Raw genomic sequence first — 17757 nt, 5'->3', positions numbered from 1 at the left:
GGCCCATGAGCCTTGCCGTCACATGCTTCACTGAGGCTGTAACAATATCATAACGTAAGAGTCGTTTGTTGTCCGTTTTATTACAAAAGTCACAGGATACACTCGTGCCGGGTACCACATACACGGGGGTAGGGGGGGGGGGGGGGGAACACACGGACCGGGGACATGTAAGGTCGTATATTATAAGACATTCCGTTGCCCAAGAACACCTATTTGACAAGGCTTTCGTAGGAGTTGTGGGCATTTCCAGTAGTAGTTTTATGACCCTGGTGGTAGTTTGACCCTTCCTCTGTACCGTGAACCTGAAGAAACACACATTTGACAAGGCTTTCGTAGGAGTTAGGGCATTTCAGGGTAGTTTTATGACCCTGGTGGTAGTTTGACCCTTCCTCTGTACCGTGAACCTGAAGAAACACACATTTGACAAGGCTTTCGTAGGAGTTGTGGGCATTTCCAGGAGTAGTTTTATGACCCTGGTGGTAGTGTGACCCTTCCTCTGTACCGTGAACCTGAAGAAACACTCATTAGAACCCAACTGACCCCTTCTTTGACCTTTAGAAATAGGTGATGTTTGGAGCGAAGGTGTCTTATCATGCCGACCTGAGACAGTACCGCCCCGGCCGATGGAAGTACATTCAAGAGCTGGTGTATGAGGTTGAGAATGTGGACGAACTAAAGTATTAATAAGGGAGAGCGTCGGAGAAGCCTGCAGCCACGAGTATACAGCCGGCACAGAACACCCCGCGCCGGACAGGATCGGCTGGGAGGATAAGGCCGCCGGATCGCCCCCACGCCTGGCCCGGCCCGCATGACGCCCGCACACAAGGCTCATTCCAAAAACTCGAGTGTTTATTTGGAAGGTGATATAAAACTTGTTACAAAAACTATGACTAGCCTTGTGGGGCAAAAATACATGATCACTAGCGTCCTCATGCGTTAAAATACCTCGCTGTAGCTGCATGTTGTCGGTGTGGCCTCCCTGAGAAGCCTTGTGCGGGGCGTCCCTTGGCCGGTCCGGACTGCCTGGCGGCCCCGATGCGCGGTCGTATTTTAAAACATTTCGTCGCCCAAGTTCACGTATTTGACAAGGCTTTCGTAGGAGCTGTAGGACTTTCCAGGGGTAGTTTTATGACCCTGGTGGTAGTTTGACCCTTCCTCTGTACCATGAACCTAAGAAACACATATTTGACAAGGCTTTCGTAGGAGCTGTAAGACTTTCCAGGGGTAGTTTCATGACCCTGGTGGTAGTTTGACCCTTCCTCTGTACCATGAACCTAAGAAACACATATTTGACAAGGCTTTCGTAGGAGCTGCAGGCCTTTCCAGGGGTAGTTTTATGACCCTGGTGGTAGTTTGACCCTTCCCCTGTGCCATGAACCTTAAAAAACACTCATGAAAACCAGATTGATCCCCTCTTTAACCTTTGGAAATGGTTGATGTGAGAAGCGATGGGCGATGGGGTCTTGAAATACGGCCACAACCCTCGCCTTGGCCTTGCCCGCACCGCTGAGCATTACAACCCAGACAGAAACAGTAACTTGGCTGTCGGAGGAAATCAGTGAAATACAGTAACGTTTTAACTAAAGAACAAGACATTACAAACAACAAAGAGGTTCCTGTATATTAATTTATTTAGTCATTTAGTTCACTTCCGGCCTATGGTGTCTGTAGACTTTGGTGATGGGGCCTGCTGGTCGGTCCCACCCCGTTAGTGGCGCAGGTAATTGTTTCATAGTGGCGCCGTTCTTGCCTGGCTCATGCTGACCCCGGGAACTCCACTTGATCCTCTTGAGAGTCCAGGTTGATAACAGGTCATCAGGACACCGTGTGGGTAGTTTCGGCCACTCGGCGCCCGCACGCTAACCACTCAGCCACCGACTCCACTCAGAGGGATTAAAATTGCTTATGCCAGAATGATTAAAATGCAGGAGAACGTTAAAATGAAAAATAGTAACTTTCTTAACCGTGTAGCAGCGACGGGCCAAATTTGTGGCTTTACCGTGTAGCAGCGACGGGCCAAATTTGTGGCTTTACCGTGTAGCAGCGACGGGCCAAATTTGTGGCTTTACCGTGTAGCAGCGACGGGCCAAATTTGTGGCTTTACCGTGTAGCAGCGACGGGCCAAATTTGTGGCTTTACCGTGTAGCAGCGACGGGCCAAATTTGTGGCTTTACCGTGTAGCAGCGACGGCCAAATTTGTGGCTTTACCGTGTAGCAGCGACGGGCCAAATTTGTGGCTTTACCGTGTAGCAGCGACGGGCCAAATTTGTGGCTTTACTGTGTAGCAGCGACGGGCCAAATTTGTGGCTTTACCGTGTAGCAGCGACGGCCCAAATTTGTGGCTTTACCGTGTAGCAGCGACGGGCCAAATTTGTGCCATGATATCAACCCCCCAAAATAGATGATGCATAATCTGATCACAAATGCTTTGATATATATTATGAAATGGTTTGTGTGAGGGGTGATTTTTTCTCATTTTTCTCGCTTAGAGGGACCATTAAGAAACATGGTCCCCGCTGCTACCAGGTTAACTTAGAGAAATGTTACTTCTTATATGCAAAAGGATACCAAAGGACCGCAAGATCTCGGGGAAAAGGAAGTGGGGATCAACTGTAATAAATGGCTCTCGAAATAACAGAAGGTCGGGGATTTAAACACAAAACACAAACGAAGTGAAAGTCATTAAAATCCACCAATAAAAAACACGAAACAAAAACAAAACAATAAAAAATAGCTCATTATCGGGACCCAAAATTCCTAAAAACGAAAGTATCTGTTTTTTCACGACCTTGGAAATGCGGAAAAAATGAGAAATGTGAATTGAGAAACTGTGAACCGAATGACCTTTGATGTTTGAACGTTACCGTGAGGGGAGGAGGAGGGAGGGGGGGGGGGGATATATATAGAGAGAGAGAGAGAGAGAGAGAGAGAGAGAGAGAGAGAGAGAGAGAGAGAGAGAGAGAGAGAGAGAGAGAGAGAGAGAGAGAGAGAGAGAGAGAGATAAACTAGTAATGTATTGAATAAACTTATACAACATTCACGAACACATATCACATTCAGTAGTAAATGTAAACTATATATTTAATGACAAAGTGACATACTTAACACTTTAGTAACACTCGACAATGTAACATAGCCTACACACACACACACACACACACACACACACACACACACACACACACACACACACACACACACACACACACACACACACCCTAGCATTCGAATATGGTTAAAAATTCCTCTCACCCCCGCGTTAGAATATCGATCTTCATTTAAATATATATATAAACATCGCTTATGAAATCTATTTTGTGCTTTACTGTATAATATATATATATATGTATGTATGGTAACCCTACACAACAGTTATAAAACTTACATTTACATCTTGATTTTTTAAGTAATATATATCTTTATTTTACATCTGGAGTAGTTTTCTAAGTAACTTGTAGTACCACGTCTAAGTAACTTCGTCTACGATTGGCTGACACACACATGGGAAGCCGGGCTCTCCTTGGCCGATATCATATAGCGTTCGTGTGAGTCATTAGCCGATTTCATATAGTGTTCGTGTGAGTCATTAGCCGATTTCATATAGTGTCCGTGTGAGTCATTGGCCGATTTAATATAGTGTCCGTGTGAGTCATTGGCCGATTTCATATAACGTTCGTGTGAGTCATTGGCCGATTTCATATAGTGTCCGTGTGAGTCATTAGCCGATTTCATATAGTGTTCGTGTGAGTCATTAGCCGATTTCATATAGCGTTCGTGTGAGTCATTGGCCGATTTCATATAGTGTTCGTGTGAGTCATTGGCCGATTTCATATAGCGTTCGTGTGAGTCATTGGCCGATTTCATATAGTGTCCGTGTGAGTCATTGGCCGATTTCATATAGTGTTCGTGTGAGTCATTAGCCGATTTCATATAGTGTTCGTGTGAGTCATTAGCCGATTTCATAGTGTTCGTGTGAGTCATTGGCCGATTTCATAGTGTCCGTGTGAGTCATCGGCCGATTTCATATAGTGTCCGTGTGAGTCATCGGCCGATTTCATATAGTGTTCGTGTGAGTCATTAGCCGATTTCATATAGTGTTCGTGTGAGTCATTGGCCGATTTCATAGTGTTCGTGTGAGTCATTGGCCGATTTCATATAGTGTTCGTGTGAGTCATTGACCGATTTCATATAGTGTTCGTGTGAGTCATTGACCGATTTCATATAGTGTTCGTGTGAGTCATTGGCCGATTTCATATAGTGTCCGTGTGAGTCATTGGCCGATTTCATATAGTGTTCGTGTGAGTCATTGGCCGATTTCATATAGTGTTCGTGTGAGTCATTGGCCGATTTCATATAGTGTTCGTGTGAGTCATTGGCCGATTTCATATAGTGTTCGTGTGAGTCATTGGCCGATTTCATATAGCGTTCGTGTGAGTCATTGGCCGATTTCATATAGTGTTCGTGTGAGTCATTGGCCGATTTCATATAGCGTTCGTGTGAGTCATTGGCCGATTTCATATAGTGTCCGTGTGAGTCATTGGCCGATTTCATATAGTGTCCGTGTGAGTCATTGGCCGATTTCATATAGCGTTCGTGTGAGTCATTAGCCGATTTCATATAGTGTCCGTGTGAGTCATTGGCCGATTTCATATAGTGTCCGTGTGAGTCATTGGCCGATTTCATATAGCGTTCGTGTGAGTCATTAGCCGATTTCATATAGTGTCCGTGTGAGTCATTGGCCGATTTCATATAGTGTCCGTGTGAGTCATTGGCCGATTTCATATAGCGTTCGTGTGAGTCATTAGCCGATTTCATATAGTGTTCGTGTGAGTCATTGGCCGATTTCATATAGTGTCCGTGTGAGTCATCGGCCGATTTCATATAGTGTTCGTGTGAGTCATTGGCCGATTTCATATAGCGTTCGTGTGAGTCATTGGCCGATTTCATATAGTGTCCGTGTGAGTCATTGGCCGATTTCATATAGTGTTCGTGTGAGTCATTGGCCGATTTCATATAGTGTCCGTGTGAGTCATTAGCCGATTTCATATAGTGTTCGTGTGAGTCATTGGCCGATTTCATATAGTGTCCGTGTGAGTCATCGGCCGATTTCATATAGCGTTCGTGTGAGTCATTGGCCGATTTCATATAGTGTCCGTGTGAGTCATCGGCCGATTTCATATAGCGTTCGTGTGAGTCATTGGCCGATTTCATATAGTGTCCGTGTGAGTCATCGGCCGATTTCATATAGTGTTCGTGTGAGTCATTGGCCGATTTCATATAGTGTCCGTGTGAGTCATTAGCCGATTTCATATAGTGTTCGTGTGAGTCATTGGCCGATTTCATATAGTGTCCGTGTGAGTCATTAGCCGATTTCATATAGTGTCCGTGTGAGTCATTGGCCGATTTCATATAGTGTCCGTGTGAGTCATTGGCCGATTTTATATAGTGTCCGTGTGAGTCATTGGCCGATTTCATATAGTGTTCGTGTGAGTCATTGGCCGATTTTATATAGTGTCCGTGTGAGTCATTGGCCGATTTCATATAGTGTTCGTGTGAGTCATTGGCCGATTTTATATAGTGTCCGTGTGAGTCATTGGCCGATTTCATATAGTGTTCGTGTGAGTCATTGGCCGATTTCATATAGTGTTCGTGTGAGTCATTGGCCGATTTTATATAGTGTCCGTGTGAGTCATTGGCCGATTTCATATAGTGTTCGTGTGAGTCATTGGCCGATTTTATATAGTGTCCGTGTGAGTCATTGGCCGATTTCATATAGTGTCCGTGTGAGTCATTGGCCGATTTTATATAGTGTCCGTGTGAGTCATTGGCCGATTTCATATAGTGTTCGTGTGAGTCATTGGCCGATTTTATATAGTGTCCGTGTGAGTCATTGGCCGATTTCATAGTGTTCGTGTGAGTCATTGGCCGATTTCATATAGTGTCCGTGTGAGTCATTAGCCGATTTCATATAGTGTTCGTGTGAGTCATTAGCCGATTTCATAGTGTTCGTGTGAGTCATTGACCGATTTCATATAGCGTTCGTGTGAGTCATCGACCGATTTCATATAGTGTTCGTGTGAGTCATTAGCCGATTTCATATAGCGTCCGTGTGAGTCATTGGCCGATTTCATATAGTGTCCGTGTGAGTCATTAGCCGATTTCATATAGCGTTCGTGTGAGTCATTCGCCGATTTCATATAGTGTTCGTGTGAGTCATTGGCCGATTTCATATAGTGTTCGTGTGAGTCATTGGCCGATTTCATATAGTGTTCGTGTGAGTCATTGGCCGATTTCATATAGTGTTCGTGTGAGTCATTGGCCGATTTCATATAGTGTCCGTGTGAGTCATTAGCCGATTTCATATAGCGTTCGTGTGAGTCATTCGCCGATTTCATATAGTGTCCGTGTGAGTCATTGGCCGATTTCATATAGTGTCCGTGTGAGTCATCGGCCGATTTCATATAGTGTCCGTGTGAGTCACTGGCCGATTTCATATAGTGTTCGTGTGAGTCATTGGCCGATTTCATATAGTGTCCGTGTGAGTCATCGGCCGATTTCATATAGTGTCCGTGTGAGTCATCGGCCGATTTCATATAGTGTTCGTGTGAGTCATTGGCCGATTTCATATAGTGTCCGTGTGAGTCATTGGCCGATTTCATATAGTGTCCGTGTGAGTCATTAGCCGATTTCATATAGTGTTCGTGTGAGTCATTAGCCGATTTCATAGTGTTCGTGTGAGTCATTGGCCGATTTCATATAGTGTTCGTGTGAGTCATTGGCCGATTTCATATAGTGTTCGTGTGAGTCATCGGCCGATATCATATAGTGTTCGTGTGAGTCATTGGCCGATTTCATATAGTGTTCGTGTGAGTCATTGGCCGATTTCATATAGTGTTCGTGTGAGTCATTGGCCGATTTCATATAGTGTTCGTTTGAGTCACTGGCCGATTTCATATAGTGTCCGTGTGAGTCACTGGCCGATTTCATATAGTGTCCGTGTGAGTCACTGGCCGATTTCATATAGTGTCCGTGTGAGTCATTAGCCGATTTCATATAGTGTTCGTGTGAGTCATTGGCCGATTTCATATAGTGTTCGTGTGAGTCATCGGCCGATTTCATATAGTGTTCGTGTGAGTCATTGGCCGATTTCATATAGTGTCCGTGTGAGTCACTGGCCGATTTCATATAGTGTCCGTGTGAGTCATCGGCCGATTTCATATAGTGTCCGTGTGAGTCATTGGCCGATTTCATATAGTGTCCGTGTGAGTCATTGGCCGATTTCATATAGTGTCCGTGTGAGTCATTGGCCGATTTCATATAGTGTCCGTGTGAGTCATTGGCCGATTTCATATAGTGTCCGTGTGAGTCATTGGCCGATTTCATATAGTGTCCGTGTGAGTCATCGGCCGATTTCATATAGTGTCCGTGTGAGTCATTGGCCGATTTCATATAGTGTTCGTGTGAGTCATTGGCCGATTTCATATAGTGTTCGTGTGAGTCATTGGCCGATTTCATATAGTGTTCGTGTGAGTCATTAGCCGATTTCATATACAGTGTTCGTGTGAGTCATCGACCGATTTCATATAGTGTTCGTGTGAGTCATCGGCCGATTTCATATAGCGTTCGTGTGAGTCATTGGCCGATTTTATATAGTGTTCGTGTGAGTCATTAGCCGATTTCATATAGCGTTCGTGTGAGTCATTGGCCGATTTTATATAGTGTTCGTGTGAGTCACTGGCCGATTTCATATAGTGTCCGTGTGAGTCACTGGCCGATTTCATATAGTGTTCGTGTGAGTCACTGGCCGATTTCATATAGTGTTCGTGTGAGTCATTGGCCGATTTCATATAGTGTTCGTGTGAGTCATTGGCCGATTTCATATAGTGTCCGTGTGAGTCATTGACCGATTTCATATAGTGTCCGTGTGAGTCATTGACCGATTTCATATAGTGTCCGTGTGAGTCATTGGCCGATTTTATATAGTGTTCGTGTGAGTCATTGGCCGATTTCATATAGTGTTCGTGTGAGTCATTGGCCGATTTCATATAGTGTCCGTGTGAGTCACTGGCCGATTTCATATAGTGTTCGTGTGAGTCATTAGCCGATTTCATAGTGTCCGTGTGAGTCATCGGCCGATTTCATATAGTGTTCGTGTGAGTCATTAGCCGATTTCATAGTGTCCGTGTGAGTCATCGGCCGATTTCATATAGTGTCCGTGTGAGTCACTGGCCGATTTCATATAGTGTCCGTGTGAGTCACTGGCCGATTTCATATAGCGTCCGTATCCCTGTGTCAGGCAACCGCTTCTAACACAACACTCCAAGTTCTAAGTTTACTTCCTGAATCTTTATTTTGAGTTGAAGCTGCCGTGTGTGTGTGTGTGTGTGTGTGTGTGTGTGTGTGTACGCCTATAGCGCCGGTAGGCTTCCTTGAGGGGCCTGGATGGTAGTTGGCCCCAGCCCGTCATGGCGCAGGCAAGTGTTTATAGTGGCGCCATCTTCTCTTGGTGTGTGTGTGTGTGTGTGTGTGTGTGTGTGTCAAGCTGTCACCCTGGTCTTTAAGCTGTCACCCTGGTCTTCAAGCTGTCACCCTGGTCTTCAAGCTGTCACCCTGGTCTTCAAGCTGTCACCCTGGTCTTCAAGCTGTCACCCTGGTCTTCAAGCTTTCACCCTGGTCTTCAAGCTGTCACCCTGGTGTTCAAGCTTTCACCCTGGTCTTCAAGCTTTCACCCTGGTCTTCAAGCTTTCACCCTGGTCTTCAAGCTGTCACCCTGGTCTTCAAGCTTTCACCCTGGTCTTCAAGCTTTCACCCTGGTCTTCAAGCTGTCACCCTGGTCTTCAAGCTGTCACCCTGGTCTTCAAGCTGTCACCCTGGTCTTCAAGCTGTCACCCTGGTCTTCAAGCTGTCACCCTGGTCTTCAAGCTGTCACCCTGGTCTTCAAGCTTTCACCCTGGTCTTCAAGCTGTCACCCTGGTCTACAAGCTTTCACCCTGGTCTTCAAGCTATCACCCTGGTCTTCAAGCTTTCACCCTTGTCTAACTTATAGGGTTCACGGTGCACCATTTTTCAGGGAGTCCAACTTTTAATATTCTTTTCTTCTTTTATTTTTAGGTCGGAGAAGTTGTTTTGGTGATGTAGAGAGAGCGTTCAAGACACCAAAGTTCAGGATGCGATTGGTGAGACAGACAGCCTTTGCAGCGACCTTCACTAACTTAACCACCACGTAGGCCTATAACACAACCATTACGTCCTTGTTAAGTTGTCTAAACACCACACTCGAACCTTTGATAGAGTCCTTACCATCACATCGAACCGGGTTTTATATTTATTTATATTTGAGAGACATTTTGCAACGGCCTCTACTTACATCAACAACCACACCCAATATGTTCTTGTGTAGTCGATGTTTAAGAACCACACTCGGCCTGTTACCATAGCCTACTCCTGGTCACTTCTATAGACCTACGCACCAAGAGATGTTCCTTGCTCGTCATCACAATTCCCACAGTCGCTCGCCACCGCTCACCAGCACATGGCATCATCGTTCCAATCACCACCTCAGTATATCCCTCGTGATCACACTGTCAAGGTAATGCTTTCGTCTTTTTTTCATCTCCACTTTCTTATGTGCTGCTTGAGTGCCGGTAGTCCTGAACGCGGCGCCGTCATGCTATCCCCTCAGCCACCGCATGGAGATTTGCCCCGAGGGAACACTGGAGCTGGCGTCGTAGGGCTGATTGACTAGGCTCTCTTAAGTGGCCTTTTGGACGACCCCAGCCCGTTATTGGAGCGGGCGAATTTTATTTATAGTGGTGCCGTAGCTCTTGCGTGGCCCATGCTGCCCTCGTGTGCTCCACTCGAACGAAGTCACTGAAGTTAGGGTTGAGTGGAGATCCTGCCAGCTTGTGGGTAATCTTCCTCGGCGATGGTTGAAAACTATCACCGTCTTTGGGTAGAAAGTTGGAAAGTTTCGTTTAGTCGGCGCAGCATCTGTGGTCATATGCCGGAGAGAGACAGAAGGGGAAGGAATTATTGGAGAAGGGAACAGTTGGAAAGTTTCGTTTAGTGGGCGCAACATCTGTGGTCATATGCCGGAGAGATACAGAAGGGGAAGGAATTATAGGAGAATGGAGCAGATCCCAGGAGACGGGACACAACCCCCGATTAATACCCGGTACCCATTCACTGCTGGGTGGACAGGGGCGTAGGGTATCGGAAAAGCCGCCCAAATTTTTCCACTCCGCCCAGGAATCGAACCCGGGCTCTCTTGGTTGTGAGCCGAGTGTGCTAACCTCTGGTCATTGGGTGGAACGTGAAGCTATGTCCTCGGGTTCACCACGCCTGCACGCTGACTACTTGGGCACCGTCTCCCAGAACTGGTGGCCTTTTTCGCCCATTAGGTTCACCAGTACACGCCAAAACAGTTCAGTTCAGTAGCTAGGCGTCGGATAAGCCTTGGCATCGGGTCCTACTAGGCTGTTTCTTTCGTTGTGCTGCAGTTCCTGTGTTTTTCTGTGTCTTGTTTTCCAGATAGTTTTAATATATTCTTTTCTTTCTTGTATATATTTGATTCTTTGTTCACTTCACCGCCTCCCTCGCCATCATGAAGTCGAGGTTTTGACAGGTGGTTCTTGCGTGCTGGCCGGCTCTCATCTCCCCTCCGCTGCTGCCTACTGTCCATCAGGTTCACTAGTACATGACAAAGCACTACACCGCTTCTCTCGCCATCATGAAGTCGAGGTTTTGACAGGTGGTTCTTGCGTGCTGGCCGTCTCTCATCACGCCTCCGCCGCTGCCCCGTCCATGAGCTTCACCAGTACACGACAAAGCACTACACCGCTTCTCTCGCCATCATGAAGTCGAGGTTTTGACAGGTGGTTCTTGGGTGCTGGCCGTCTCTCTCTCTCGCGCTCACGAAGTCGAGGTTTTGACAGGTGGTTCTTGCGTGCTGGCCGTCTCTCTCTCTCGCGCTCACGAAGTCGAGGTTTTGACAGGTGGTTCTTGCGTGCTGGCCGTCTCTCATCACGCCTCCGCCGCTGCCCCGTCCATGAGCTTCACCAGTACACGACAAAGCACTACACCGCTTCTCTCGCCATCATGAAGTCGAGGTTTTGACAGCTGGTTCTTGCGTGCTGGCCGTCTCTCATCACGCCTCCGCCGCTGCCCCGTCCATGAGCTTCACCAGTACACGACAAAGCACTACACCGCTTCTCTCGCCATCATGAAGTCGAGGTTTTGGCAGGTGGTTCTTGCGTGCTGGCCGTCTCTCATCTCGCCTCCGCTGCTGCCTACTGTCCATGAGCTTCACCAGTACATGACAGAGCACTACACCGCTTCTCTCGCCATCATGAAGTCGAGGTATTGACAGGTGGTTCTTGGGTGCTGGCCGTCTCTCTCTCTCGCGCTCACGAAGTCGAGATTTTGACAGGTGGTTCTTGTGTGCCGGCCGTCTCTCATCACGTCTCCGCTGCTGCCTATTGTCCATCAGGTTCACCAGTACATGACAGAGCACTACACCGCTTCTCTCGCCATCATGAAGTCGAGGTTTTGACAGGTGGTTCTTGCGTGCTGGCCGTCTCTCATCTCGCCTCCGCTGCTGCCTACTGTCCATGAGCTTCACCAGTACATGACAGAGCACTACACCGCTTCTCTCGCCATCATGAAGTCGAGGTTTTGACAGCTGGTTCTTGCGTGCTGGCCGTCTCTCATCTCGCCTCACTGCTGCCTACTGTCCATGAGCTTCACCAGTACATGACAGAGCACTACACCGCTTCTCTCGCCATCATGAAGTCGAGGTTTTGACAGCTGGTTCTTGCGTGCTGGCCGTCTCTCATCTCGCCTCACTGCTGCCTACTGTCCATGAGCTTCACCAGTACATGACAGAGCACTACACCGCTTCTCTCGCCATCATGAGGTCGAGGTTTTGACAGGTGGTTCTTGCGTGCTGGCCGTCTCTCTCTCTCGCGCTCACGAAGTCGAGATTTTGACAGGTGGTTCTTGTGTGCCGGCCGGCTCTCATCACGTCTCCGCTGCTGCCTATTGTCCATCAGGTTCACCAGTACATGACAGAGCACTACACCGCTTCTCTCGCCATCATGAAGTCGAGGTATTGACAGGTGGTTCTTGCGTGCTGGCCGGCTCTCATCTCGCCTCCACCGCTGCGTACTGTCCATGAGCCCACCACCACTCGCCCGAACCACCTCAGGAAAACCACTTCAGTACCTCTCCTCTGATCACATCGTTGAAGTTTTATCCCCTGTGTCCAGCGGGATGGCGGGCGTTCTCTTCACGTTCTTCTTCCCGCCAACACCGCAGCTGCTGCCTTCCTGCTGTTGCTGCTGCTGCTGGGGGTCTACCATGAGCCGCGCGCGTGCCGAGGGGGTGTTGATGACCTTGGGGTTGGGTATGCAGGCGTACACCGGCCGGTAAAGCAGCACGGATTCTGGGTTGTTGTCACAGCCTCCGTCGTACACCTGACCAAGCTGGAACTCCGGACCTGTGTACATCCCGCCCTCAACGTGGTCACAACACACGCCTGGGCGGGAGAAGAGGAGGAAGGAGATGGATAATGGTGATTTTGACAGACTACTACTACTACTACTACTACTACTACTACTACTACTACTACTACTACTACTACTACTTTTTTTTACAACAAAGGAGACAGCTCAAGGGCACAAAAAAAAGGAAACAATCATAAAAAAAAGCCCGCTACTCGCTGCTCCTAACTACGAAGAAGAAGAAGAAGAAGAAGAAGAAGAAGAAGAAGAAGAAGAAGAAGAAGAAGAAGAAGAAGGGGCATCAACAGGAACAAGGAGAGAGAGAGAGAGAGAGAGAGAGAGAGAGAGAGAGAGAGAGAGAGAGAGAGAGAGAGAGAGAGAGAGAGAGAGAGAGAGAGAGAGAGAGAGAGAGAGAGAGAGAGAGAGAGAGAGAGAGAGAGAGAGAGAGACGGAGAAAAAAAAACAGACAGGCACAATGACGCAATACAAACCAAGGGAGATTAATTTGCATTGACACGAGAGGAAGGGTAGGAGAGGAGGAGGAGGAGGAGGAGGAGGAGGAGGAGGAGGAGGAGGAGGAAGAGGAGGAAGGAGAGGAGTGGAGGGCGTGGGAGGTGAGAGAGGAGGAGAGGGCGTGGGATGGGGGGGGGAGAGGATAGGACTCGGGGGGGAGGGGGGAGGGAGGGGAGGGGGGGTATAAGACGCAAGGGATACGCTTCCAAAAAAAAAAAACCAAAATTACTTTACCAGAAGGAAATGAAGGAATCAGTTTGTAATTAAAATGAGCGAAAAAAAACAGTCATTTCCATTCCGCTAAAGAGATTAAACCGTCACTTTTTTTTTATATATATATTTTACAGTTCTCTGAAAAGTTTGGGTCTGCCTTCAACGGGACGGCTTAACCCTGCTTCCCGAATGGACGGAGAGGCAGAATTTGGCGGGAGTTTGGAGCGATCAGGCAAGTTTGAGACAGTGGGAGGTAAGTTATTGCGTGGGGGGGTGGGGTGGGGTGGGGTGAGAGAGAGAGAGAGAGAGAGAGAGAGAGAGAGAGAGAGAGAGAGAGAGAGAGAGAGAGAGAGAGAGAGAGAGAGAGAGAGAGAGAGAGAGAGACAGACAGACAGACAGACAGACAGACAGACAGACAGACAGCGCAAGCACACACACACACACACACACACACACACACACACACACACCTCCCCACCCAACACCTCCCCCAATCCTCCTATACCCCTCCTAATCCCTACTCTCATCCCCTTAACACCCTCTCGTCAATCCCCTATCCCATCCCTTCATTCCTTCCACCCCACTAACACACTCCCCCACCCACCACCAACCTCCTATGACCCCGCCCTTGCATGCTTACTATAGGTGATGTTTGGCTGCTGGCTGCTGTTCGGGATCCTGAAGGGCACGGTGGCTATGGTAATTGGGAAATGCATATGGAGGTCCTCGCCCGATTTGCTCATTTCTATGTTAACCTGAGAGGGAGAGAGAGAGAGAGTGTAAGGGGTCGATATTTTGACACTTCAGAGTCTCAGAACAACAATTAGAAACACACTCCCTGCTCCTAGATATCGCTGTAGAATGTAAAATCATGCTGAGAGAGTGGATATGCTGATTAACTCTTGCATTAGAGAGTTGGACGGCCGATATAGAGAGATTTGAGTAGAAAATTAAGTTAAAAAGAATGAAACTAGAAAAATATATAAAGACCGCTCACTCTATACTCCTAGATATCGCTGTAGAATGTAGAATCACGCTGAGAGAGTTAAGATACTGATTAACTCTTGCATTAGGGAGCTGGACGGCCGTACATGGATGGGGTTGAGTTGAAAATAAAGTTAAAAAAAAATATATATCAAGACCACTCACTCTGCTTATAGATATCGCTGTAGAATGTAAAATCACGCTGAGAGAGTGAAGATACTGATTAACTCTTGCATTAGGGAGCTGGACGGTATAGGACTGGGCTTGCTTAAAGAGTTGACCCACCTTGAGGACGTAGTAGATCTGCAAAAGCCGGCAGACATCAATTAGCGTGGGCGGCATAACGGGTACCACCAGGCTTTGGGAGGAGTCGAATTTCCATCTGGTTCCCGCCGCTACTGGGTCGCCTGTGTACTCGAGGACCGGGTGTTGGAGGTCCTTGGTGACGCCCAGCACACCGCGGTCGATGAAGTATTCGACGTACTGCCAAAGGGAAGGAATGCCAAAATGTAGAATAGGAAATGTCAGACCTTGCTTCCACTTGCATAGTTTCCAGACGGCGAAAAGTGGATCAGGTGGGTTCTAATGAGTTTTGTTTTAGGTTCATGGTACAGAGGAAGGCTCAGACTACCACCAGGGTCATTAAACTACCCCTGGAAATGCCCACCTATTACATAAATTACTTTCAAAGGGATCAGGTGGGTTCTAATGAGTTTTGTTTTAGGTTCATGGTACAGAGGAAGGGTCAGACTACCACCAGGGTCATTAAACTACCCCTGGAAATGCCCATCCCATCCTTTTCCTTCAGCTCCCCTCCCTTCCCTTCAATTCTCCTTCCCTTCCCATCCCTCCCATCCCCTCCCCTTCCCTTCCCTGCACTTCCCTTCCTTTCCCTGCCCTTCTCTTCCCTTCTCTTCCTTCCCCTTCCCTTTCATTCCCTTCCCTTCCTTTCCTTTCCCTTCAATTCTCCTTCCCTTCCCTTCCCTTCCCTTCCTTTCTCTTCTCTTTTTTTCCCTTCCCTTCCCTTCCCTTCCCTTCCTATCCCTTCCCTTCCCTTCCCTATCCTTCTCTTCCCTTCCCTTCCCTTCCCTTCCCTCCCCTTCCATTCCATTCCTTTCCCTTCCCTTCCCTTCCCATCCCATACCATCCCATCCCTGCCCTTCCCTTCCCTTCCCATCCCATATCATCCCATCCCTGCCCTTCCCTTCCCTTCCTTTCCCATACCATCCCATCCCTGCCCTTCCCTTCCCTTCCCATCCCATACCATCCCATTCCTGCCCTACACTTCCCTTCCCATCCCATACCATCCCATCCCTGCCCTTCCTTCCTTCAATCCCATACCATCCCTTCCTTCCTTCCTTCCTTCCCTTCCTTCCATCCCATACCGTCCCATCCCTGCCCTTCCTTCCTTCCCATCCCATACCATCCAATCCCTGCCCTTCCTCCTTCCCATCCCATCCCATCCCATCCCTTCCCTTCCTTTCCCTTCCTTCCCATCCCATCCCATCCCATCCCATCCCTTCCCTTCCTTCCCATCCCATCCCATCCCATCCCTTCCCATCCCTTCCTTCCAATCCCATACCATCCCATCCCTGCCCTTCCCTTCCCTTCCCATCCCATCTCATCCCATCCCTGCCCTTCCCTTCCCTTCCCATCCCATACCGTCCCATCCTGCCCTTCCCTTCCTTCCAATCCCATACCGTCCCATCCCTGCCCTTCCCTTCCCTTCCCATCCCATACCATCCCATCCCTTCCCTTCCCATCCCATACCATCCCATCCCAGCCCTTCCCTTCCCATCCCAAACCATACCATCCCTGCCCTTCCCTTCCCATCCCATACCATCCCATCCCTGCCCTTCCTTCCTTTCCCATCCCATACCATCCCATCCCTGCCCTTCCCTTCCCTTCCCATCCCAAAGCGTCCCATCCCAGCCCTTCCTTCCCTTCCCATCCCATACCATCCCATCCCTGCCCTACACTTCCCTTCCCATCCCATACCATCCCATCCCTGCCCTTCCCTTCCCTTCCTTTCCCATACCATCCCATCCCTGCCCTTCCCTTCCCTTCCCATCCCATACCATCCCATCCCTGCCCTTCCCTTCCCTTCCCATCCCATACCATCCCATCCCTGCCCTTCCCTTCCCTTCCCATCCCATACCATCCCATCCCTGCCCTTCCCTTCCCTTCCCATCCCATACCATCCCATCCCTGCCCTTCCCTTCCCTTCCCATCCCATACCGTCCCATCCCTGCCCTTCCCTTCCCTTCCAATCCCATACCATCCCATCCCTTCCCTTCCCTTCGTCACTGTCTTTGTCTCGTGGCCTGTCTATGGTGGTATTGATTGGACGGGGAAGAGCCGAGCGAGAAGATGCCGGATTTGGAAAAGTCTTAGGAGTTCTTCAGCCAGGTTTCACTTACTATGGCGGAGAGGAGAGAGAGAGAGAGAGAGAGAGAGAGAGAGAGAGAGAGAGAGAGAGAGAAAATGATGGTTAAGATTCAATTTATGCTTCGTGACGAGAGAGAGAGAGAGAGAGAGAGAGAGAGAGAAAGACAGGCAACGTTGGCCTCCTCCTCCTCCTCCTCCTCCTTCTCCTCCTCCTCCTCCTCCTCCTCCTCCTCCTCCTCCTTCTTCTTGTCTTCCACTTCCTCTTCCGCCTTCTCCTCTTTCACTTCTTCCTCTTCTTCTTCTTCTTCTTCTTCTTCCTTATGTGTCTTCTATGTCCCTCTCTTCCTCCTCCTCCTCCTCTTCCTCCTCCTCCTCCTCCTCCTCCTCCTCCCTTCCCTTCCCTTCCCTTCATATATCTCTCCATTTCCTTCCTCTCTCTCTCTCTCTCTCTCTCTCTCTCTCTCTCTCTCTCTCTCTCTCTCTCTCTCTCTCTCTCTCTCTCTCTCTCTCTCTCTCTCTCTCTCTCTCTCTCTCTCTCTCTCTCTCTCTCTCTCTCTCTCTCTCTCTCTCTCACCCTATCTTTGTTTCCTTTCCTTTTCTCTCCATTTCCTGTTTTTTCCTTGTTTTTTCCTCCTTCTCCAAGTTCGTATCTCCGTCTCCTGTATGTCCTCTCTTCCCCTCTATCTCTCTGTCACTCGCTACGGCTTCCTTCCCTTCACATCCTTTTACAGATATTCGTTTCCTTTACTTTTTCTTTCATTTCCTGGCTGTCGGTCACCCAATCCTCCCTCCCCCACCTCTCCCAATATATACCCGCCTTCCTCTCCCTGTCTCCTGTTCGTCCAATCCCTCCCTCCCTGTCACACTCTGTTGTTAAGTTCTGTCCCTGTTCCCATACCGTTAACGTCACCAGCCTCATAAAACTACCCATGGCAATACCCACAGTTACCCCTACACAAGCCTTATGTGGGTGAGTGAGCCTCCGAGTCGGTTATATATAGTATTGACGAATGAGCCTGTTGTAACCCGTAATCCCGGGTCACACAGGGGAGACGACACACTGTTTGTACTAGTGACACTTGACTTAAAATTCTGGTACTTTAGGAGTATTTAAAGGAGTTCGTAAATGGGGTGATGAAACGGTGTCGCCTTTCTTATA

At 48.5% G+C, this 17757-nt stretch overlaps 1 protein-coding gene and 1 long non-coding RNA gene across 5 annotated transcripts in view; one reads left to right on the top strand and one right to left on the bottom strand.

Annotated features, from left to right (window-relative positions):
* The first annotated feature begins 8179 nt into the window (after positions 1-8179).
* LOC126987596 (uncharacterized) lies at positions 8180-12250 on the top strand. 4 transcript variants are annotated; one of them, XR_007741047.1, is made up of 3 exons: positions 8180-10624; positions 11243-11930; positions 12117-12250. It is a non-coding gene; the product is annotated as an uncharacterized LOC126987596 (long non-coding RNA). The 4 variants fall into 4 exon arrangements; XR_007741048.1 differs by having other exon boundaries at positions 11243-11990; positions 12117-12212; XR_007741046.1 differs by lacking the exon at positions 12117-12250 and having other exon boundaries at positions 11243-11670; positions 11921-12067.
* LOC126987314 (arrestin domain-containing protein 2-like) overlaps positions 12226-17757 on the bottom strand; it is a 52100-nt gene continuing 46568 nt past the window's right edge. The window contains exons 7-9 of the mRNA XM_050844234.1: positions 14496-14693; positions 13867-13981; positions 12226-12535 (exon numbers count right to left, since the gene is read on the bottom strand). Of these exons, the coding sequence (XP_050700191.1) occupies positions 12234-12535; positions 13867-13981; positions 14496-14693 (615 nt within the window). The 3' untranslated portion in view covers positions 12226-12233. The remainder of the gene's footprint in view (positions 12536-13866; positions 13982-14495; positions 14694-17757) is intronic.

This window comes from Eriocheir sinensis, chromosome 6 (genome assembly GCF_024679095.1).
Source record: "Eriocheir sinensis breed Jianghai 21 chromosome 6, ASM2467909v1, whole genome shotgun sequence".
Lineage (NCBI taxonomy): Eukaryota > Metazoa > Arthropoda > Malacostraca > Decapoda > Varunidae > Eriocheir > Eriocheir sinensis.
This window is presented reverse-complemented; position numbering and strand designations above follow the sequence as displayed.